We start from the raw sequence: 25,020 nt of genomic DNA on the forward strand, positions 1-25,020 counted from the left end.
CCCACATAGCCCTGCATATAGTATAATGACCCCCACACAGCCCTACATACAGTATAATGGCCCCCACATAGCCCTACATACAGTATAATGGCCCCCACATAGCCCTACATACAGTCTAATGACCCCCACATAGCCTTACATACAGTCTAATGGCCCTCACACAGTCCTACATACAGTATAATGGCCCCCACATAGCCCTACATACAGTATAATGACCCACACATAGCCCTGCATGCAGTCTAATGGCCCCCACATAGCCCTGCATATAGTATAATGACCCCCACATAGCCCTACATACAGTATAATGACCCACACATAGCCCTGCATGCAGTCTAATGACTCCCACATAGCCCTGCATATAGTATAACTAGATTGTGGCCCGATTCTAACGCATCGGGTATTCTAGAATATGCATGTCCCCGTAGTATATGGACAATGATGATTCCAGAATTCGCGGCAGACTGTGCCCATCGCTGATTGGTTGAGGTAACCTTTATGACATCATCGTCACCATGGCAACCATTATGACATCTACGTCGATACTGTGCCTGTCGCTGATTGGTCGAGGCGAATTCGCGGCAGACTGTGCCCGTCGCTGATTGGTCGAGGCAACCTTTATGACATCATCGTCGCCATGCTGTGCCTGTCGCTGATTGGTCGAGGCCTGGCAGCCTCGACCAATCAGAGACGCGGGATTTCCAGGACAGACAGACAGAAAAACCCTTAGACAATTATATATATAGATGACCCCCACACAGCCCTACATACAGTCTAATAGTCCCCACATAGTCCTGCATATAGTATAATAGCCCCCACATAGCCCTGCATACAGTCTAATGGCCCCCACAGTCGAATTGCCCCCACATAGCCCTGCATATAGTATAATGACCCCCACACAGCCCTACATACAGTATAATGACCCCCACATAGCCCTGCATATAGTATAATGACCCCCACACAGCCCTACATACAGTATAATGACCCCCACATAGCCCTGCATATAGTATAATGACCCCACAACACCTTCCAATAGTACAATGGCCCCACATAGATCCACAGTCTCATTATTATTATATATTTTTATAGCGCCATTTATTCCATGAAGCTTTACACGTGAAAGGGGAAAATATAGACAAGTGCAATAAGCATGAGTAAAACAAGGCACTAAGGCCATGTGCACACGTTGCGGATTTCCTGCGGAAGCGTTTTTTTCCGCGAAGAAACGCTGCAGATCCGCAATTGATTTACAGTACAATGTAAATCAATGAGAAAAAAAAAAGCTGTGCTAAAAAACTCCGTGCGGAAACGCTGCGGATTAAAAGAAGTAGCATGTCACTTCTTTTTTTGTGAATCTGCAGCGTTTGTGTACCTATTCCATTATAGAAAACCGCAGGGGTAAAAACCGCAGCAAATCCGCAAGAAAACCGCTGCAAAAAAACGCTGCGGAACCGCACAAAAAACTCAACAAATCCACAGGTGCAGGTTCTGCCAAGACATGCAGAATTCGCACCAGAAATTCCTAAGGCTAATCCGCAACGTGTGCACAGAGCCTAACAGGTACAGGAGGAGAGAGGACCCTGCCCGCGAGGACTCCCAGTCATTGCCCCCACATAGCCCTCCAATCTGTCTAATGACCCCCACAATGGGCTCCAAACACTATACTGCCCCGTTATCAGCCACTCCTGGCTGAGAATGAAGACGTTATTCTGTAACCATGAGATGGATCCAGGTTGGGATGTATCAGCTGTTGATGATGGAGCCTCTGTTCTCTCTGGCGCTGCAGTACCTCATGGTGTCCACATGGTGGCAGCCTCTGAGCAGTGCTTTCATGGGGGGAGGGGATATCAGGAGTATTTTATGGTGCTGAGTGCAGACACCTGGTTTCTATCCTGCAGATGATGGGAGTCTGAATCCCCGCACATCAGAAGAGAATCTACAGCTCTGGTAAAAGTCCCAGTAACAAAAGAAATGACCTGTATAATCCTTCCAGCCGCCCCCATTATAAGTGTATAACGTCACAGTGCTGTTATCCCAGAATGTGTCCTGTGGGGGGCGCTGGTCTATAAGGGGGTGTAGTATGTGATGGTGTGGCCTTGTTGATGGGTGTAATCCCACTGCCCCGTGTATTATGGTGTAAGCCCCCATAATGTCTGACGTTCCCCCATAGTTTGTGGCTATTGTCGCTGTATGTGATATATCGGGGTCCGTCGGTTCCTCACATTCTTGTCAGTCTCATTGTTACCCCTGATACTGTGATCTGGAAAGAACTAAAGGAAGACATGGGGCTGAGGCCGTGCGGGTGGGTGATGGCGCCCCCTGTGCGGGTGGGTGATGGCGCCCCCTGTGCGGGTGGGTGATGGCACCCCCTGTGTGGGTGGGTGATGGCGTCCCCTGTGCGGGTGGGTGATGGCGTCCCCTGTGTGGGTGGGTGAGGGTGCTCCTGTGCGTTGGCCGAGGTGGCGCCCCTGTGCGTGTGGGTGAGGGCGCTGCTGTGCATCTGCCAGAGGGTGCTTCCTGTGTGGGTGGGTGATGGCACCCCCTGTGTGGGTGGGTGAGGGTGCTCGTGTTGGCCAAGGTGGCACCCCCTGTGCGGGTGGGTGATGGTGTCCCCTGTGCGGGTGGGTGATGGTGTCCCTTGTGCGGGTGGGTGATGGCGTCCCTTGTGCGGGTGGGTGATGGCGTCCCCTGTGTGGGTGGGTGAGGGTGCTCCTGTGCGTTGGCCGAGGTGGCGCCCCCTGTGCGTGTGGGTGAGGGTGCTGCTGTGCATCTGCCAGAGGGTGCCCCCTGTGCGGGTGGGTGAGGGTGCTCCTGTGAGTTGGCCGAGGTGGCACCTCCTGTGCGGGTGGGTGAGGGAACCCTTGTGAGGGTGCTCGTGGGTGGGTGAGGGTGCTCCTGTTTGTTTTGGACGAGGTGGCGCCCCTGTGCGGGTGGGTGAGGGAACCCTTGTGAGGGTGCTCGTGGGTGGGTGAGGGTGCTCCTGTTTGTTTTGGACGAGGTGGCGCCCCTGTGCGGGTGGGTGAGGGTGCTCCTGTGCGGGTGGGTGGGGATGCTCCTGTGTGTTGGCTGAGGTGGCGCCCCTTGTGCGGGCGGGTGAGGGTGCCCCTGTGCAGGTGGGTGACGGTGCTCCTGTGCATTGGCCGAGGTGGCGCCCCTGTGCGGGTGGGTGAGGGCGCTGCTGTGCATCTGCCAGAGGGTGCTTCCTGTGTGGGTGGGTGATGGCACCCACCTGTGTGGGTGGGTGAGGGCGCCCCTGTGTGGGTGGTCGAGGGTGCTTGTGTTGGCCAAGGTGGCACCCCCTGTGTGGGTGGGTGAGGGTGCTCCTGTGCATTGGCCGAGGTGGCGCCCCCTGTGCGTGTGGGTGAGGGCGCTGCTATGCATCTGCCAGAGGGTGCCCACTGTGCTGGTTGGTGATGGCACTCCCTGTGCGGGTGGGTGAGGGTGCTCCTGTGAGTTGGCTGAGGTGGCGCCCCCTGTGCGGGTGGGTGAGGGTGCTCCTGTGAGTTGGCTGAGGTGGCGCCCCCTGTGCGGGTGGGTGAGGGTGCTCCTGTGAGTTGGCCGAGGTGGCACCTCCTGTGTGGGTGGGTGAGGGCGCCCTTGTGAGGGTGCTCCTGTGTGGGTGGGTGAGGTTGCTCCTGTGCGTTGGCTGAGGTGGTGCCCCCTGTGCAGGTGGGTGAGGGTGCTCCTGTGCATTGGCCGAGGTGGCGCCCCCTGTGCAGGTGGGTGAGGGTGCTCCTGTGCATTGGCCGAGGTGGTGCCCCCTGTGCAGGTGGGTGAGGGTGCTCCTGTGCATTGGCCGAGGTGGCGCCCCCTGTGCAGGTGGGTGAGGGTGCTCCTGTGCGTTGGCCGAGGTGGCACCCCCTGTGTGGGTGGGTGAGGTTGCTCCTGTGCGTTGGCTGAGGTGGTGCCCCCTGTGCAGGTGGGTGAGGGTGCTCCTGTGCAGGTGGGTGAGGGTGCTCCTGTGCATTGGCCGAGGTGGCGCCCCCTGTGCAGGTGGGTGAGGGTGCTCCTGTGCATTGGCCGAGGTGGCGCCCCCTGTGTGTGTGGGTGAGGGTGCTCCTGTGCATTGGCCGAGGTGGTGCCCCCTGTGCAGGTGGGTGAGGGTGCTCCTGTGCATTGGCCGAGGTGGCGCCCCCTGTGCAGGTGGGTGAGGGTGCTCCTGTGCGTTGGCCGAGGTGGCACCCCCTGTGTGGGTGGGTGAGGGTGCTCCTGTGCAGGTGGGTGAGGGTGCTCCTGTGCGTTGGCCGAGGTGGCGCCCCCTGTGCGTGTGGGTGAGGGTGCTCCTGTGCATTGGCCGAGGTGGCGCCCCCTGTGTGTGTGGGTGAGGGTGCTCCTGTGCAGGTGGGTGAGGGTGCTCCTGTGCATTGGCCGAGGTGGCGCCCCCTGTGCAGGTGGGTGAGGGTGCTCCTGTGCGTTGGCCGAGGTGGCGCCCCCTGTGCGTGTGGGTGAGGGTGCTCCTGTGCGTTGGCCGAGGTGGCGCCCCCTGTGCGTGTGGGTGAGGGTGCTCCTGTGCATTGGCCGAGGTGGCGCCCCCTGTGCAGGTGGGTGAGGGTGCTCCTGTGCATTGGCCGAGGTGGCGCCCCCTGTGCGTGTGGGTGAGGGCGCCCTGCTGCCTCTGATCCTGGGGGACAACAAGCTTCTCATGCATTCCTGCACAATCTGTGGCTACTGGGATTTTCTGCACTTGTGGCTCCTCCCCCTTCCCCTCCATAGAATCTTACAAGCACCAACTGTCGTCTCCTCTCAGTAATGTCACAATCTGTCTTTACTGAATACAGGGAATTTTGGGAATTAACGATCCTCTTCCTGGAGGAGAAGCGAGTGACTTTCTGGAGTTATGAAATGACTAAACTGGCGGTCGCTCTGTAAGAGTGGACAAGTCCTTGAATTGCTGCTCACATCGGGGGTGGGGGTGACTTTATTCACTGCTCTCACATGAGAATTGATTTAGGGGATGCTTCCACCAGGTGATGTTAATGATCTGTATAAGCCGCACTATATGGGGCAATTGTCTTATAGGGCTCCCTGGATGCCTCATCCAGGGGCAGAAAGCTCTTAGCCCCGCCCCTAGGACTCTTCACACCAGACTTTTGATGGCGGAGATGATGCTAGGGGAGGAGCTTATGTAACAACTTATTATGGGCGCCCCTAGTGTCTTCATGGTTTGTCCTAACTTCATCTGTAGGTAATTAGGAGTAAAGATGACTGAGTCCGGCTCGGCCTCGAAGCGTCACAACCCGGTGGATAGTATCCGCCGCAAAATCAAAACCATCGAGATGCGAAATCAGGAGTCCAAGCAGTATCTGCAGATCCCCAAGTTCCAGTCCCGGAATTTCGACAGCCCTCAGTCCAGCACCAAGAAGAACCTGGAGGAGGTTCTGAAGAACCAGACCATGAAGAACACCAGCAAGAACCTGATCAGTTTCTCCAGCCCGGGGAACGGCACCACATTTTCACCCACGGTGCAGCAAGTGACGAGCTGCGACTCCCCGTTCAGCACCAAGCTCTACTCCACCTGCACGGCGGCCACGGAGCAGAACAAAAAGTTGTGGCCCACCTGCGGCTCACAGAGCTGCTCCACCCCCCTGGTCGGACCCCGCGATCCGCTCTTCAAGTTCCAGTCCATCCTCCCTGGTTCCGAGCACAAAAACGTCATCCTGGAAGACCGAGTCCTGCACCCCGAGCCCAACTTCTACTGCGGCCGGAGGTCCGATCCGTTCATGCTGAGATCTCCGGTGGTGAAGAGGCTGTCGATGAGCGAGAGCACAGGTAACCACCCGTGGTGTCGCCGCCAGGCTTGGCGCTGACCACTTCTCACCGAGTGTACAGGTAAGTTGTCAGCAGTGATACCTGCATGTGCTATAACATCCCACCGCTGTCCTCTAGGTCTCAGGCGGAGGACGGAGCAGAAGTCGGAGGCGGCCTTGGAGGTCAGCCTGATCTGCGAGGAGGACTTGTTGAATAGCATCTTCCATGCGTGTGACACAGAGCGCCGAGGTGGGGAATGGGTCACATGACTGAGCCGCCATATTGTCCTGGGAGTCGCACCAACCTTGCCCTTTCTCGGTGACAGGTAAAGTGGCAGTGTCCAAGATTGTGGATTACCTGAGACACACGACTAGTCGCGGCTCTGAAGATAGCGGCCTCAGCGAGCTGTGCCACATGCTGGACCCCGAGAGGAGGGACATATCCATGGACCTGGACACCTATCATGCCATCATGAAGGAGTGGGTGGAGGACTGCAGGAACAACGGGTGAGCGAACGATGCCATTGTCTGCCCATCGTCAGACCCGTGGCTGCTGGGGGCAGAACTTGCGTCTTCACCATTGTAGCTACTTTTTACAGAGCAGAAAACAAAACCAAGGAATCTGTGCTGGCGGAAGACTCCATGATGAAACTCCTGGCCGGTGAGACGGTGTCTTCATGGCGGTCATTTTATTATGTTCTGTACAACTCCCCATCGCTGCACCTGGTTGGCTCCTGGTAGTGCGCCACTCCCCATCACTGTGCCTAGTTGGCTCCTGGTAGTGTAGCACTCCCCATCACTTCACCTGGTTGGCTCCTGGTAGTGCACCGCTCCCCATCACTGCACCTGGTTGGCTCCTGGTAGTGCGCCGCTCCCCATCACTGCACCTGGTTGGCTCCTGGTAGTGCACCGCTCCCCATCACTGCACCTGGTTGGCTCCTGGTAGTGCACCGCTCCCCATCACTGCACCTGGTTGGCTCCTGGTAGTGCGCTGCTCCCCATCACTGCATCTGGTTGAGCCCTGGTAGTGCACCGCTCCAAATCACTGCACCTGGTTGGCTCCTGGTAGTGCACTGCTCCCCATTGCTGCTCCTGGTAGTGCACCGCTCCCCATCACTGCACCTGGTTGGCTCCTGGTAGTGCACCGCTCCCCATCGCTGCACCTGGTTGGCTCCTGGTAGTGCACCGCTCCCCATCACTGCATCTGGTTGACCCCTGGTAGTGCACCGCTCCCCATAACTGCACCTGGTTGGCTCCTGGTAGTGCGCTGCTCCCCATCACTGCATCTGGTTGACCCCTGGTAGTGCACCGCTCCCCATCACTGCACCTGGTTGGCTCCTGGTAGTGCACCGCTCCCCATCGCTGCACCTGGTTGGCTCCTGGTAGTGCACCGCTCCCCATCACTGCACCTGGTTGTCCCCTGGTAGTGCACCGCTCCCCATCACTGCACCTGGTTGGCTCCTGGTAGTGCACTGCTCCCCATCGCTGCACCTGGTTGGCCCCTGGTAGTGCATCGCTCCCCATCGCTGCACCTGGTTGGCTCCTGGTAGTGCACCGCTCCCCATCACTGCACCTGGTTGTCCCCTGGTAGTGCACCGCTCCCCATCACTGCACCTGGTTGGCTCCTGGTAGTGCACTGCTCCCCGTCGCTGCACCTGGTTGGCTCCTGGTAGTGCGCCGCTCCCCATCACTGCACCTGGTTGGCTCCTGGTAGTGCACAACTTTCCATCACTGCACCTGGTTGGCTCCTGGTAGTGCACCGCTCCCCATCACTGCACCTTGTTGTCCCCTGGTAGTGTGCTGCTCCCCATCACGCAAAGGAAGAGGGAAAGCTAGGGAGCACTACCAATGGGCGAGGGGCCAATTGCAACCTATAAGGTAAGTATAAGAGGTGCAGCTCAATGCATAGCAGCAGCATCACTGCACCTGGTTGACCCCTGGTAGTGCACCGCTCCCCATCACTGCACCTGGTTGGCGCCTGATAGTGCACCGCTCCCCATCACTGCACCTCGTTGGCTCCTGGTAGTGGATCGCTCCCAATAACTGCACCTGGTTGGCTCCTGGTAGTGTACCGCTCCCCATCACAGCACCTGGTTGTCCCCTGGTAGTGTACCGCTCCCCATCACTGCACCTCGTTGACTCCTGGTAGTGCACCACTCCCCATCACCTGGTTGGCGCCTGGTAGTGTACTGCTCCCCATCACTGCACCTGGTTGGCCCCTGGTAGTGTACCACTCCCCATCACTGCACCTGGCTGACTCCTGGTAGTGTACCACTCCCCATCACTGCACCTGGTTGGCTCCTGGTAGTGCATCGCTCCCCATCACTGCACCTGGTTGGCGCCTGATAGTGCACCGCTCCCCATCACTGCACCTGGTTGGCTCCTGGTAGTGTACCGCTCCCCGTCACAGCACCTGGTTGTCCCCTGGTAGTGTACCGCTTCCCATCACTGCACCTCGTTGACTCCTGGTAGTGCACCACTCCCCATCACCTGGTTGGCGCCTGGTAGTGTACTGCTCCCCATCACTGCACCTGGTTGGCCCCTGGTAGTGTACCACTCCCCATCACTGCACCTGGCTGACTCCTGGTAGTGTACCACTCCCCATCACTGCACCTGGTTGGCTCCTGGTAGTGCATCGCTCCCCATCACTGCACCTGTTGGCTCCTGGTAGTGCACCGCTCCCCATCACTGCACCTGTTGGCTCCTGGTAGTGCACCGCTCCCCATCACTGCACCTTGTTGGCCCCTCCAATACTGTGCATCCAGTCAGCTCACAGTACTACTCTGCACCCACACGGCCCCAATACTATGCCACTGCCCATCTGTCACTACGTCCATTCGGTCCCTGGTCCTGCTCTGCCCACTCTCCATCAATCTGTCTGCCCGAACCCTGGTGCTCCTCCACTGCCACACTCCATCACTGTCTGGTTGTCCCGTGGTGCTGCTCCACTGTCGCTCTCACTGCATGGCCCTTGAAGTTGCAATACTCCCACTCTGTCCTCTCTGCTTTTGGTGGTGCTCTAATTATGCTGCTCCGCTCTGCATCACTATCCACTCGTCTGTGTTCTGATCCCCTCTGTTACTGCGCCTGCTCAATGCTTGGTACTACTCCGAACCTGCTCCCAGTCACTCCATCCGCTTGGACTCCGGTGCAGCTCCACTCCTGCTTTCAGTTATCCTGTCTGGCTTGGCACTCGGGGCTGCTTTGCTCCCGCTCTGTCGCTGCACCCACTCTGCCCCCGGAGCGGTCCCATTCCCTGTGACTGTGCCCACTCTGCCCCCGAAGTGGTCCCGCTCTCTGTGACTGTGCCCACTCTGCCCCCGGAGTGGTCCCGCTCTCTGTGACTGCGCCCACTCTGCCCACGGAGCGGTCCCGCTCTCTGTGACTGCGCCCACTCTGCCCACGGAGCGGTCCCGCTGTCTGTGACTGCGCCCACTCTGCCCCCGGAGCGGTCCCATTGCCTGTGACTGCGCCCACTCTGCCCCCGGAGCGGTCCCATTGCCTGTGACTGCGCCCACTCTGCCCCCGGAGCGGTCCCGCTGCCTGTGACTGCGCCCACTCTGCCCCCGGAGCGGTCCCGCTGCCTGTGACTGCGCCCACTCTGCCCCCGGAGCGGTCCCGCTGCCTGTGACTGCGCCCACTCTGCCCCCGGAGCGGTCCCATTGCCTGTGACTGCGCCCACTCTGCCCCCGGAGCGGTCCCATTGCCTGTGACTGCGCCCACTCTGCCCCCGGAGCGGTCCCGCTGCCTGTGACTGCGCCCACTCTGCCCCCGGAGCGGTCCCGCTGCCTGTGACTGCGCCCACTCTGCCCCCGGAGCGGTCCCGCTGCCTGTGACTGCGCCCACTCTGCCCCCGGAGCGGTCCCGCTGCCTGTGACTGCGCCCACTCTGCCCCCGGAGCGGTCCCGCTGCCTGTGACTGCGCCCACTCTGCCCCCGGAGCGGTCCCGCTGCCTGTGACTGCGCCCACTCTGCCCCCGGAGCGGTCCCGCTGCCTGTGACTGCGCCCACTCTGCCCCCGGAGCGGTCCCGCTGCCTGTGACTGCGCCCACTCTGCCCCCGGAGCGGTCCCGCTGCCTGTGACTGCGCCCACTCTGCCCCCGGAGCGGTCCCGCTGCCTGTGACTGCGCCCACTCTGCCCCCGGAGCGGTCCCGCTGCCTGTGACTGCGCCCACTCTGCCCCCGGAGCGGTCCCGCTGCCTGTGACTGCGCCCACTCTGCCCCCGGAGCGGTCCCGCTGCCTGTGACTGCGCCCACTCTGCCCCCGGAGCGGTCCCGCTGCCTGTGACTGCGCCCACTCTGCCCCCGGAGCGGTCCCGCTGCCTGTGACTGCGCCCACTCTGCCCCCGGAGCGGTCCCGCTGCCTGTGACTGCGCCCACTCTGCCCCCGGAGCGGTCCCGCTGCCTGTGACTGCGCCCACTCTGCCCCCGGAGCGGTCCCGCTGCCTGTGACTGCGCCCACTCTGCCCCCGGAGCGGTCCCGCTGCCTGTGACTGCGCCCACTCTGCCCCCGGAGCGGTCCCGCTGCCTGTGACTGCGCCCACTCTGCCCCCGGAGCGGTCCCGCTGCCTGTGACTGCGCCCACTCTGCCCCCGGAGCGGTCCCGCTGCCTGTGACTGCGCCCACTCTGCCCCCGGAGCGGTCCCGCTGCCTGTGACTGCGCCCACTCTGCCCCCGGAGCGGTCCCGCTGCCTGTGACTGCGCCCACTCTGCCCCCGGAGCGGTCCCGCTGCCTGTGACTGCGCCCACTCTGCCCCCGGAGCGGTCCCGCTGCCTGTGACTGCGCCCACTCTGCCCCCGGAGCGGTCCCGCTGCCTGTGACTGCGCCCACTCTGCCCCCGGAGCGGTCCCGCTGCCTGTGACTGCGCCCACTCTGCCCCCGGAGCGGTCCCGCTGCCTGTGACTGCGCCCACTCTGCCCCCGGAGCGGTCCCGCTGGCTGTGACTGCGCCCACTCGGTGCTTTGCGATATTTCTACAATGAATGTTCAGATAAATGATTGATTTTCTGTGTTCAGGGCGCAGAGTCTCCAGCAGCACCATGAACGTGACGTATGGGAGTTTGGAGGCTTTCGGTGGCGACGTGTCCAGAGGTGACCTGTGAGTGGCCGCGTCACCTGTGCACAATGTTACGTGCGGTTCTCTTCCATGCAAACACAAAATATTCAGGAAAGGGCCCGTCACTTCTCACTGCACAATCCTGGCCCCCGCCCTGAAGAAATGTGGAGCAATCGCAGGGGTCTCAGCCCAGCATGTCCCCATTACTTCCAGCAGGACCCCGACTGTCAGATATCGCTGGGGTCTGGCTCCAGAGTGCAGCTCTGGAGTATAATACAGGATGTAACTCCGGATCAGTAATGTAATGTATGTACACAGTGACTGCACCAGCAGAATAGTGAGTGCAGCTCTGGAGTATAATACAGGATGTAACTCAGGATCAGTAATGTAATGTATGTACACAGTGACTGCACCAGCAGAATAGTGAGTGCAGCTCTGGAGTATAATACAGGATGTAACTCAGGATCAGTAATGTAATGTATGTACACAGTGACTGCACCAGCAGAATAGTGAGTGCAGCTCTGGAGTATAATACAGGATGTAACTCCGGATCAGTAATGTAATGTATGTACACAGTGACTGCACCAGCAGAATAGTGAGTGCAGCTCTGGAGTATAATACAGGATGTAACTCAGGATCAGTAATGTAATGTATGTACACAGTGACTGCACCAGCAGAATAGTGAGTGCAGCTCTGGAGGATAATACAGGATGTAACTCCGGATCAGTAATGTATGTACACAGTGACTGCACCAGCAGAATAGTGAGTGCAGCTCTGGAGTATAATACAGGATGTAACTCAGGATCAGTAATGTAATGTATGTACACAGTGACTGCACCAGCAGAATAGTGAGTGCAGCTCTGGGGTATAATACAGGATGTAACTCAGGATCAGTAATGTACTGTATGTACACAGTGACTGCACCAGCAGAACAGTGAGTGCAGCTCTGGAGTATAATACTGGATGTAACTCAGGATATGTATTGTAATGTATGTACACAGTGACTGCACCAGCACAATAGTGAGTGCAGCTCTGGAGTATAATACAGGATGTAACTCAGGATCAGTAATGTATGTACACAGTGACTGCACCAGCAGAATAGTGAGTGCAGCTCTGGGGCATAATACAGGAGGTAACTCAGGATCAGTAATGTAATGTATGTGCACAGTGACTGCACCAGCAGAATAGTGAGTGCAGCTCTGGAGTATAATACAGGAGGTAACTCAGGATCAGTAATGTAATGTATGTACACAGTGACTACACCAGCAGAATAGTGAGTGTAGCTCTGGAGTATAATACAGGAGGTAACTCAGGATCAGTAATGTAATGTATGTACACAGTGACTGCACCAGCAGAATAGTGAGTGCAGCTCTGGGGTATAATACAGGAAGTAACTCAGTAATGTAATGTATGTACACAGCGATTGCACCAGCGGAATAGTGAGTGCAGCTCTGGGGTATAATACAGGGTGTAACTCAGGATCAGTAATGTATGTACACAGTGAGTGCACCAGCAGAATAGTGAATGCACCAGCAGAATAGTGAGTGCAGCTCTGGAATATAAATGTCCAGTTTTGGGTGATCTCTCTTCCCGCGCCCTCTTTTCGCAGTGACACTTCGGACCTCATCACTTGCATTGCTGACCTCCAGTACAATAACCAGAAGCTGCAGGAGCTGCAGACTCAGCTGAAAGCTTCCAATGAAGCTCAGGAGGAGTCTAATCATCGGCTCCTGGAGGAGAACGCGGAGCTGCGGAGTCAGTTGCAGAGGTAATTTTCTGGCCACGTTAATGACGTTTCTGGTACCTGCAGGTGAAGGCGCTGACGAGGCTCCGCTGAGGTTTCCAGTCGCTCTACATTATTTCCAAATGATGTAAATCTAAACATTTGTCAGTGTTCTGGCTTCACAGCGGAAATCAAACTTCCTCCTGTTGCATTATCGCTGCTTCACTTTCTACTTAATTCCTTTATAACTTGATTTCTTGGTGATTATAATTCCAGTGCTTATATCTACTATGCTGCAACTTCTGTCTGCTGTACAGTAGACTGCCTCTCTGAGCTGTGCAGGCTTGTATTTGCTACTGTACAGTAGACTGCCTCTCCATGCTGCGGTGGCTTTTATTTGCTGCTGTACAGTAGACTACCTCTCCGTGCTGCGCAGGCTTGTATTTGCTACTGTACAGTAGACTGCCTCTCCATGCTGCGGTGGCTTTTATTTGCTGCTGTACAGTAGACTGCCTCTCTGTGCTGCGCAGGCTTGTTAAAGGGTTTAATGCTCTTCGCTTCCTCCCCGCCTTGCAGCGCTCAGCAGTCCATCACTGTAGTGCGGACCATGAAGGTTGAAATCGAGGAGTTAAAGTTGAACATGGCGGCCCTGGAGGAGTCGAAGTCCGCGCTGGTCGCCCACAACAAGCAGATGGTAATCGGTTCACAACTTTATATTGTGAATCGTCGCCAGCAAATTAGTTTTTGATTTATTTTTTTTCTTGTGTTTTGTAGGGAAAAGAGAATCTGTCACTAATTCAAAAGATCAGCTCCCTGCAGGACGAGGTGCGTGAGACGGGAGTGTGGCGCGCAGGTGTCGGGGGGACCAGAGAGCGTCGCGCAGGTGTAGGGGGAACCGGAGAGAGTCGCGCAGGTGTAGGGGGGACCTGAGAGAGTCGCGCAGGTGTCGGGGGGACCAGAGAGCGTCGCGCAGGTGTCGGGGGGGGGGAGGGGTTTGACCAGAGAGCGTTGCGCAGGTGTCCGGGGGACCGGAGAGCGTTGCGCAGGTGTTGGGGGGGACCAGAGAGCGTCGCGCAGGTGTCGGGGGGGGGGGGGGGGGCTTGGGAGTTGACCAGAGAGCGTGGCGCAGGTGTCGGGGGGGACCAGAGAGCGTCGCGCAGGTATCGCGGGGGGGTGGGGGTAGGGGAGTTGACCAGAGAGCGTCGCGCAGGTGTCGGGGGGGACCAGAGAGCGTGGCGCAGGTGTCGGGGGGGATCAGAGAGCGTCGCGCAGGTGTCGGGGGGGACTAGAGAGCGTCGCGCAGGTGTCGGGGGGGACAAGAGAGCGTTGCGCAGCTGTCAGGGGGGTTGGGGGGGTGTCCGGGAGAGCGTCGCGCAGGTGTCCGGGATCGGAGACCATTTTTAGCCCTATTATTTTTTTTTTACCTGCTTCTCTAATTTTTTTTCACACTTCGTTCACAGAATCAGCACTGCATCCTGGAGGTTGAAGAGGTCAGAAAAGCCTTGTCACAAGTCACAGATAAAGCTGCGGCGCTCCAGGTAACGTCCGGCTCTGCCGGCTGGGGGTCTCCTCGCACCCCTTATTTTGGGGGGGGGGGATCATAATTTGCAGACTTTTCTCATTCTTCTCTGCGATCCTTTCCCTCCAGTTACAGGTGACGGATTTTGAGAGCGCGCTGCAGAAGAAGGACGCTGAGCTGTTGGTGGTCAGTGAGCGGACTGTGGGGTCTTTATATGGGGGTGGGGGGCTCGCCAACATTCTGCAATGTCTTACGTACTTTGTATCCATTCCTTTTGCTTATCTTTCATTAAAAAGAAATATTCTAGTTTTTATCTAATGCTCAGCACAGCTGAGGGCCTGTTACAGTGTATCAGTCATAGTTTTCACCAGTGACGTCTCTTTATTACAGAAAGACCATTATAATGAGGAGATGAAGTCGACTCTGATGGAGTACAGCTCAGTCATTGAGGTATAAAGACGGGAAAGGGTTCTTAAAGGCAACCTCTACCTTCTCATGCTACGCTAGGGAGGGGACCGTTACTGCTGACCTACTTATTGGGGCAATAGTGGGGCTCCATTACCTCGTTATAGCAGCAATGGAGCAATTCTAACTAATGTTTCTAAGAAGGAAGAACTGCGGGGGTGTGCTCTGTGTGTGCACTTCTGATTGGTTCACAGATGGGATGGATTTGTAGGACACGCCCCCGCAGAGCGCTCAGTATGGATATTTAGGGGTACAGTTGCAGCAATCAGGCTGAAATAGACTCTGAATTTGAATGTTGCAAAACTTTAAGCCTCTTTTTGGTTCCTTTTAAATCCGATTCTTCTATCTTGGGGAGAATGAGCGCCATTTTGGTTTGTGGCGACTTCTGACTCACGGCTGGAACCAGAACTCGGGCTGGTGTCAGGAGCCGGAATAAACTGTTCTGCCGCCTCTGGAAGCTCCAGACGACCGTCAGGTCCTGGTTCTGCAGGTTATGATGGTAGGTGAAATTAATTCACTTTTCTCAATTTTATCCCCAGACTTTGCGAATTGAGAAGAATAAACTGGAGAGAGATCTGCAACAAATGGAGCAGGAGCTTCTGTCGTGAGTCCACAGCAAAGACCCCGGATCTGAGACCACGATCCCCCAACCTGCAATAATTCTGTATCTATTCCAGGAACGGGATCAACTCTCCGATCACCTACAAGCTGAGCCGCGTCATCGGTGGCGGCCTGAACTCGCTGCACACGGAGCTGGAGTACGCGCAACATTCCCTGGAGGTGATCGCCGCATATATGGAAGGGGACCGTGGGCACAGAATGACTGAGCAAACAAAGCACAGGCGCAGCCAACCAGTCCAGTGCCCCCTCCCATCCCTTCTCTGGTTCTATGAAGTCAGAACTGTCAATCAAAATAGAGGAGGTCACAGATGGTGGGAAAATAAGTAGGTGGCAAGGGGCACTGAGCTTCCTGGCTGCCATGAGGCACCGAGCGCCTGTACTTAGTTTCAACATTCATTCTGTGCTGACAGTCCTTTAAAATTAACTCTTTATCTTTTAACATGGCTTCTATTAGTTCTCAAAGTTCAGCGTTACAGACACGGCCTCAAATACCCTGCAGAGACATTGCCGCACTGTATAAAATTCTACTGTCCGCAGCACTAGGGGGAGCTCCCTGTATACAGAGATACATGATAAGATCCTGTCTGCAGCCACCACTAGGGGGAGCTCCCTGTATACAGAGATACGTGATAAAATCCTGTCTGCAGCCACCACTAGGGGGAGCTCCCTGTATACAGAGATACATGATAAGATCCTGTCTGCAGTCACCACTAGGGGGAGCTCCCTGTATACAGAGATACATGATAAGATCCTGTCTGCAGTCACCACTAGGGGGAGCTCCCTGTGTACAGAGATACATGATAAGATCCTGTCTGCAGCCACCACTAGGGGGAGCTCCCTGTATACAGAGATACATGATAAGATCCTGTCTGCAGCCACCACTAGGGGGAGCTCCCTGTATACAGAGATACGTGATAAGATCCTGTCTGCAGCCACCACTAGGGGGAGCTCCCTGTATACAGAGATACGTGATAAAATCCTGTCTGCAGCCACCACTAGGGGGAGCTCCCTGTATACAGAGATACATGATAAGATCCTGTCTGCAGCCACCACTAGGGGGAGCTCCCTGTATACAGAGATACATGATAAGATCCTGTCTGCAGTCACCACTAGGGGGAGCTCCCTGTACACAGAGATACATGATAAGATCCTGTCTGTAGTCACCACTAGGGGGAGCTCCCTGTATACAGAGATACATGATAAGATCCTGTCTGCAGCCACCACTAGGGGGAGCTCCCTGTATACAGAGATACATGATAAGATCCAGTCTGCAGCCACCACTAGGAGGAGCTCCCTGCATACAGAGATACATGATAAGATCCTGCCTGCAGTCACCACTAGGGGGAGCTCCCTGTATACAGAGATACATGATAATATCCTGTCTGCAGCCACCACTAGGGGGAGCTCCCTGTATACAGAGATACATGATAAGATCCTGTCTGCAGCCACCACTAGGGGGAGCTCCCTGTATACAGAGATACATGATAAGATCCTGTCTGCAGTCACCACTAGGGGGAGCTCCCTGTATACAGAGATACATGATAAGATCCTGTCTGCAGCCACCACTAGGGGGAGCTCCCTGTATACAGAGATACATGATAAGATCCTGACTGCAGCCACCACTAGGGGGAGCTCCCTGTATACAGAGATACATAAGATCCAGTCTGCAGCCACCACTAGGAGGAGCTCCCTGCATACAGAGATACATGATAAGATCCTGTCTGTAGTCACCACTAGGGGGAGCTCCCTGTATACAGAGATACATGATAAGATCCTGTCTGCAGCCACCACTAGGGGGAGCTCCCTGTATACAGAGATACATGATGAGATCCTGTCTGCAGTCACCACTAGGGGGAGCTCCCTGTATACAGAGATACATAAGATCCAGTCTGCAGCCACCACTAGGAGGAGCTCCCTGCATACAGAGATACATGATAAGATCCTGCCTGCAGTCACCACTAGGGGGAGCTCCCTGTATACAGAGATACATGATAATATCCTGTCTGCAGCCACCACTAGGGGGAGCTCCCTGTATACAGAGATACATGATAAGATCCTGTCTGCAGCCACCACTAGGGGGAGCTCCCTGTATACAGAGATACATGATAAGATCCTGTCTGTAGTCACCACTAGGGGGAGCTTCCTGTATACAGAGATACATGATAAGATCCTGTCTGCAGCCACCACTAGGGGGAGCTCCCTGTATACAGAGATACATGATAAGATCCTGTCTGTAGTCACCACTAGGGGGAGCTTCCTGTATACAGAGATACATGATAAGATCCTGTCTGCAGTCACCACTAGGGGGAGCTCCCTGTATACAGAGATACATGATAAGATCCTGTCTGTAGTCACCACTAGGGGGAGCTCCCTGTATACAGAGATACATAAGATCCAGTCTGCAGCCACCACTAGGAGGAGCTCCCTGCATACAGAGATACATGATAAGATCCTGTCTGTAGTCACCACTAGGGGGAGCTCCCTGTATACAGAGATACATAAGATCCAGTCTGCAGCCACCACTAGGAGGAGCTCCCTGCATACAGAGATACATGATAAGATCCTGTCTGTAGTCACCACTAGGGGGAGCTTCCTGTATACAGAGATACATGATAAGATCCTGTCTGCAGCCACCACTAGGGGGAGCTCCCTGTATACAGAGATACATGATAAGATCCTGTCTGCAGCCACCACTAGGGGGAGCTCCCTGTATACAGAGATACATGATAAGATTCTGTCTGCAGCCACCACTAGGGGGAGCTCCCTGTATACAGAGATACATGATAAGATCCTGTCTGCAGCCACCACTAGGGGGAGCTCCCTGTATACAGAGATACATGATAAGATCCTGTCTGCAGCCACCACTAGGGGGAGCTCCCTGTATACAGAGATACATGATAAGATCCTGTCTGCAGTCACCACTAGGAGGAGCTCCCTGTATACAGAGATACATGATAAGATCCTGTCTGCAGCCACCACTAGGGGGAGCTCCCTGTATACAGAGATACATGATAAGATCCTGTCTGCAGCCACCACTAGGGGGAGCTCCCTGTATACAGAGATACATGATAAGATTCTGTCTGCAGTCACCACTAGGGGGAGCTCCCTGTATACAGAGATACATGATAAGATCCTGTCTGCAGCCACCACTAGGGAGAGCTCCCTGTATATAGAGATACATGATAAGATCCTGTCTGTAGCCACCACTAGGGGGAGCTCCCTGTATACAGAGATACATGAGACGATCCTGTCTGGAGCCACCACTAGGGGGAGCTCCCTGTATACAGAGATACATGATAAGATCCAGTCTGCAGCAACCACTAGGGGGAGCTCCCTGTATACAGAGATACATGATAAGATCCTGTCTGCAGCCACCACTAGGGGGAGCTCCCTGTATACAGAGATACATAAGATCCTGTCTGCAGCCACCACTAGGGAGAGCTCCCTGTATATAGAGATACATGATAAGATCCTGTCTGTAGCCACCACTAGGGGGAGCTCCCTGTATACAGAGATACATGAGACGATCCTGTCTGCAGCCACCACTAGGGGGAGCTCCCTGTATACAGAGATACATGAGACGATCCTGTCTGGAGCCACCACTAGGGGGAGCTCCCTGTATACAGAGATACATGATAAGATCCAGTCTGCAGCAACCACTAGGGGGAGCTCCCTGTATACAGAGATACATGATAAGATCCTGTCTGCAGCCACCACTAGGGGGAGCTCCCTGTATACAGAGATACATAAGATCCTGTCTGCAGCCACCACTAGGGGGAGCTCCCTGTATACAGAGATACATGATAAGATCCTGTCTGCAGTCACCACTAGGGGGAGCTCCCTGTATACAGATACATAAGATCCTGTCTGCAGTCTCCACTAGGGGAGCTCCCTGTATACAGAGATACATGATAAGATCCTGTCTGCAGCCACCACTAGGGGGAGCTCCCTGTATACAGAGATACATGATAATATCCTGTCTGCAGCCACCACTAGGGGGAGCTCCCTGTATACAGAGATACATGATAAGATCCTGTCTGCAGCCACCACTAGGGGGAGCTCCCTGTATACAGAGATACATGATAAGATCCTGTCTGCAGCCACCACTAGGGGGAGCTCCCTGTATACAGAGATACATAAGATCCTGTCTGCAGCCACCACTAGGGAGAGCTCCCTGTATATAGAGATACATGATAAGATCCTGTCTGTAGCCACCACTAGGGGGAGCTCCCTGTATACAGAGATACATGAGACGATCCTGTCTGCAGCCACCACTAGGGGGAGCTCCCTGTATACAGAGATACATGAGACGATCCTGTCTGCAGTCACCACTAGGGGGAGCTCCCTGTATACAGAGATACATGATAAGATCCAGTCTGCAGCAACCACTAGGGGGAGCTCCCTGTATACAGAGATACATGATAAGATCCTGTCTGCAGCCACCACTAGGGGGAGCTCCCTGTATACAGAGATACATAAGATCCTGTCTGCAGCCACCACTAGGGGGAGCTCCCTGTATACAGAGATACATGATAAGATCCTGTCTGCAGTCACCACTAGGGGGAGCTCCCTGTATACAGATACATAAGATCCTGTCTGCAGTCTCCACTAGGGGAGCTCCCTGTATACAGAGATACATGATAAGATCCTGTCTGCAGCCACCACTAGGGGGAGCTCCCTGTATACAGAGATACATGATAATATCCTGTCTGCAGCCACCACTAGGGGGAGCTCCCTGTATACAGAGATACATAAGATCCTGTCTGCAGCCACCACTAGGGGGAGCTCCCTGTATACAGAGATACATGATAAGATCCTGTCTGCAGCCACCACTAGGGGGAGCTCCCTGTATACAGATACATGATAAGATCCTGTCTGCAGCCACCACTAGGGGGAGCTCCCTGTATACAGATACATGATAATATCCTGTCTGCAGCCACCACTAGGGGGAGCTCCCTGTATAGAGATACATAAGAACCTGTCTGCAGCCACCACTAGGGGGAGCTCCCTGTATACAGAGATACATAAGACCCTGTCTGCAGCCACCACTAGGGGGAGCTCCCTGTATACAGAGATACATGATAAGATCCTGTCTGCAGCCACCACTAGGGGGAGCTCCCTGTATACAGAGATACATGATAAGATCCTGTCTGCAGCCACCACTAGGGGGAGCTCCCTGTATATAGAAATACATAAGATCCTGTCTGCAGCCACCACTAGGGGGAGCTCCCTGTATACAGATACATGATAAGATCCTGTCTGCAGTCACCACTAGGGGGAGCTCCCTGTATACAGAGATACATGATAAGATCCTGTCTGCAGCCACCACTAGGGGGAGCTCCCTGTATATAGAAATACATAAGATCCTGTCTGCAGCCACCACTAGGGGGAGCTCCCTGTATACAGATACATGATAAGATCCTGTCTGCAGTCACCACTAGGGGGAGCTCCCTGTATACAGAGATACATGATAAGATCCTGTCTGCAGCCACCACTAGGGGGAGCTCCCTGTATACAGAGATACATGATAAGATCCTGTCTGCAGCCACCACTAGAGGGAGCTCCCTGTATACAGAGATACATAAGATTCTGTCTGCAGTCACCACTAGGGGGAGCTCCCTGTATACAGAGATACATGATAAGATCCTCTCTGCAGCCACCACTAGAGGGAGCTCCCTGTATACAGAGATAGATAAGATCCTGTCTGCAGCCACCACTAGGGGGCGCTCCCTGTATACAGAGATACATAAGATCCTGTCTGCAGCCACCACTAGGGGGAGCTCCCTGTATACAGAGATATATGATAAGATCCTGTCTGCAGCCACCACTAGGGGGAGCTCCCTGTATACAGAGATACATGATAAGATCCTGTCTGCAGCCACCACTAGGGGGAGCTCCCTGTATACAGAGATACATAAGAACCTGTCTGCAGCCACCACTAGGGGGAGCTCCCTGTATACAAAGTAATATAACTCTATAAGCTCCCCCTAAATTATACTAGCCATTCCTTTCATATTACACCATTCCTAATCCCATTGAAAACCATTTCTAAAAGCAAATTTTAAACTTCTTCCATGTATCTTTACTTTACTGACTCCCAACCCTCTTATTTGTCCCAATAATCCACTTTTCCAGGTCCTGAATCCTAACGGCACCATGGAGGACGCCCTTCTTATCCTTACTGGGACAGGAAACAATGAGAGGTTAAAAGGACCCTCCCATCTCCACCCCTCAGTGTTTTTCCTGTCCTAGTGAGGATAGGAATGACTGGAGAAGAGCTCCAGCGTATCCCTGGCTGTACCTGGCAGACCCTGCATGGATCGGAGGGTCCAGCCTCTCCCTTCCCGCTGTCAAGCGGTCTGTGGCCAACACCCCCCTGATGGGGGTCCCTCAGCCTACCTGGTGGGCCCTGCTTCTGAGTCTCCCTACCAGGGCAGCGGGGTACTCAGCACCAGGTCCGGTCGCTATTAAAGGGGATGTCACAGTGGCTGCGACCTGTTCCATGGCCCTGGGCGCCAAATTAAAGGGGAAAGGTCTTTTAAAGGGGTATTGTGAATAAAGTCTATTGTTCGTGACTCCACCTGTGGTTCTCTCAGTAGGGACTGACGTCGCTTAAAGGGATCCTCTGGGGTGATGGTATGGTGGCTGGATGGTGACGCGGCGTCCCCAGGGCTCCCAAGGTGTGTGGCAAGGATGTTATATGCCGACGAATAAGTGGAGGACACAAGGTGTAAATTCTTTACCTGGTTTACTGATGGTAGTAGTGCATCTCAGTCCAGAGTACCAGGTACAGGTGGTGATGTTGTTCGGCTGGCTTGGAGGCAATAGATGATCCCTTTTCCAGTAGAGGTCCGTGAGCCTTTCCTACTTGCGTTAAGATGGCGAGGTCCCTGCTGCTTGTAGCTTGCTGGCAAGGAATCCTCTCTCTCCTGTCCTGGGAAAGTTACTTGCATGACGGGCAGCTTGAGCCATTTTACAGGGACTCTATCATGCCCCAGGCTCTTCGGGTGCTGCTGCGTCTCGGGTGTGGTGTGGACCAATCACATAAAGATCTTAGCCCTCTGGTTCTGCTAAGTGTCCTAGAGTCCCACTAAAGCCTCGGGCTCCCGATGCCTGGTTACTGCGCTCTGGCTCTGAGTGTGTCCTGTCACAGTTCCCCTCTGAGCCCTTTTTCCACTCCTGTGCTCCTTTCCTCTGTAGCTCCACCACATACAACCGTTCAAGTTGTCTCTCTTCCCAGAGGCTGCAGCTCCTATGTGGCTGCTAGGCCTCTGTCTGTTCCAGACGTCCTTCCTCTATCTCTCACTCCTGGAAACTAACTAGCTCCTCCTCCAGGCCAGGATACATTAAAGTCTAAGGAAGCTCCCCTGAATCTGGGTCCTGAGCTTCCCCTCCATGCCTAGATTCAGATGTGTGGAATGTGAGTGCCTTACCTGATAGAATCTCCCTTGCCCCCAAGCGTGACATCACCCTCCTGGAGAGGAAGGCAACATCACTGCAACAGCCGGTTACCTGGGTGTTGTGAATTCCGCTCTTGGGCTCCCTCCGGTGGTTGTAGGTGGCATTTTTGTGAGTTCTGCTCTTGGGCTCCCTCCTGTGGTTTGTGTGGTATGGCTGCTTCTTGGATTTGGCTTCAGCAGCTGTTTTCTCTGATCGTCTTTCTGGCTCGGCTATATTAGTCTGGCCTTATTCCTCATTCAATACCAGTTGTCAATTGTTCCTGCCTGGAGTCATTTCTCTTAGGATTTTCCTGACACTCTGACCAGTTCAGCAAAAGCTAAGTCCTTGCTTGTCCTTTTGCAGTTCACTTGTTGTGGACTTTGTTGTTCAGCACTTTCTATGTTTTGTTCATTTGTCCAGCTTATCAGTATGGATCTATTCAGCTAGGCTGGAAGCTCTGGGCAGCAGAGTTTGCCCTCCACACCTTTAGTCAGGTGTGGAGATTTTTGCATTCCTCTGCGGTGGACTTTTTCAAGTTTTTATTACTGACCGCACAGCGTTCTGTCCTGTACTATTTCTATCTAGCTAGAAGTGGCCTCCTGTGCTTAGTCTTGTTTCATACTACGTATGTCATTTCCTTCTCCTCTCACAGTCATTACTTGTGGGGGGCTAATCTATCCTTTGGGGATTTTCTCTGAGGCAAGATAGTTTTCCTGCTCCTTTCTTTAGGGGTAGTTAGCTCTTAGGCTGTGACGAGATGCCTAGGCAGGGTTAGGAGCATTCCACGGCTACTTCTAGTGTTGTGTCGAGCTTAGGGACTGCGGTCAGTATAGTTACCACCTGCTCAGAACTAGTCGCATGTCGCTCCTTAATCACCAGACCATAACACCTGGGGTGTTGCACTTCGGGGCAGTGAGCCACTTCCTCCTGCCGGGAGGCTGTCAGCTCCGGCACACTGAATCTCCTGCGGTCATGCATCCCGGCAACATCCTCTCTGCAGGCCGGGCAGAGCACATCTGGGTTGTGGCCAGTGTGCGTTCCATGGTGGAACGCAGGAAGAAACACAGATATGGGTATCAAATAATGTCCTAGATGTCTGTAGGCTGTGCTACTGTATGCTTGGACATGGAGGAATCTGCTAAAGCTGAGGCTAGCTCTGAACAGAGCCACGGGCACGTGAGTAGATTAGTGAGAGATCCACTTAAACCCCTTACCCCACACAAACACATGACATGTACTCTGTATTCTAGGGGGAACACCTGCCTCAGCAACACCCAAAAGGATGGCAAGAAAGCAGGGAAGGGTAGAAGATGTGCTATCTGTAGCATCAAGCTACCGGATGCCTAGCAGAAGAATCTATGCGAACTCTGCACCTCAAAAGTCATCAGAGAGAAGTCATCTCTACTGTCGGATATAAGGTCCATAATTAGAGAGGAGGCCCACACCTCGATCTCAGGGCTAGTCCAAATGCATTCTTCGCAGCCCGAGTTCGAGTGGTCCCCGTGCCATGAGGCCAAAGGAGATAGTTGTCCTCTGAGGAAGACCAATTTTCAGGAGACTCTGACCAGGAAGAAGGGGAGATATCTGCTGAGCTGACCCGCCAGAGGGAGGGAAGAGATACCTTTTCTCCTGTGATGACACAGACTAACTCCTCCGAGCAGTAAGAAGCACTATGCAGGTGGAGGAAACCCAGAAGCCTCTCTCCGTACAGGATGAGATGTGTGGTGGTTTGAGGTCCCAGAGGAATAGTCTTCCCGGTCAACAGCCACATCCGTTCAATGATCAAGGAGTAGTGGGAAGACGACGAAAAAAGCTAGCTATTCCTAGAGACTTCAAGCTCCACCTGTCCTTTGAGCCGGAGGACATCAAAGCGTGGAAATACATCCCCAAGATCGATGTTTCCGTAGCCAAGGTGGCAAAGAGGACCTCGATCCCCTTCCATGAATCTACTAACCTAAAAGAGCTGATGGATCGGTAGGCGGATGGTCTCCTGAAGAGAACTTGAGAGACGTCGGCGGCCATAATTCGTGGCAACCTCGGTGGCTTGATCCATGCATCTACCTGGAAGAACACTTGGGGTCCAAAACCCCCGAGGCACACTATCCTGAAATCCCTTCCCCTCCTAAAACTAGCAACCGGATTCATGACTGACACATCCGCAGACTCTGTTAGATTCTCAGGCAGGAATGGGTCCTTATCTACACGTAATGCTGCCCGGAGAGCTATATGGCTAAAAATATGGATGATGGATGCACAGTCCGAAAACAAGCGGTGTTCCATTCCCTTCTCGGGCAATAGAGTGCTTGTAAAACCTACAAGCGATCAGCCAAACATATGATCACAAAGTGATCCCTTAAACTTTACAACACATCGGCTGATATATAGAGGCACCAAGGTAAAATACCTGCCACGTAATTACCCCATGAAAAAGTCACAAGGCCTAATAGGAGCTC

At 54.6% G+C, this 25,020-nt stretch overlaps 1 protein-coding gene across 1 annotated transcript in view; it reads left to right on the plus strand.

Moving 5' to 3' along the window:
• The first annotated feature begins 5,198 nt into the window (after positions 1-5,198).
• IRAG2 (inositol 1,4,5-triphosphate receptor associated 2) overlaps positions 5,199-25,020 on the plus strand; it is a 93,709-nt gene continuing 73,887 nt past the window's right edge. The window contains exons 1-13 of the mRNA XM_069762828.1: positions 5,199-5,766; positions 5,884-5,994; positions 6,071-6,251; positions 6,344-6,405; positions 10,760-10,841; positions 12,409-12,567; positions 13,099-13,216; positions 13,297-13,347; positions 13,983-14,060; positions 14,171-14,227; positions 14,432-14,491; positions 15,046-15,110; positions 15,184-15,286. Coding sequence (XP_069618929.1) covers positions 5,199-5,766; positions 5,884-5,994; positions 6,071-6,251; positions 6,344-6,405; positions 10,760-10,841; positions 12,409-12,567; positions 13,099-13,216; positions 13,297-13,347; positions 13,983-14,060; positions 14,171-14,227; positions 14,432-14,491; positions 15,046-15,110; positions 15,184-15,286 — 1,695 coding nt within the window. The remainder of the gene's footprint in view (positions 5,767-5,883; positions 5,995-6,070; positions 6,252-6,343; positions 6,406-10,759; positions 10,842-12,408; positions 12,568-13,098; positions 13,217-13,296; positions 13,348-13,982; positions 14,061-14,170; positions 14,228-14,431; positions 14,492-15,045; positions 15,111-15,183; positions 15,287-25,020) is intronic.

Source organism: Ranitomeya imitator, chromosome 4 (genome assembly GCF_032444005.1).
Source record: "Ranitomeya imitator isolate aRanImi1 chromosome 4, aRanImi1.pri, whole genome shotgun sequence".
In the NCBI taxonomy this organism is placed as follows: domain Eukaryota; kingdom Metazoa; phylum Chordata; class Amphibia; order Anura; family Dendrobatidae; genus Ranitomeya; species Ranitomeya imitator.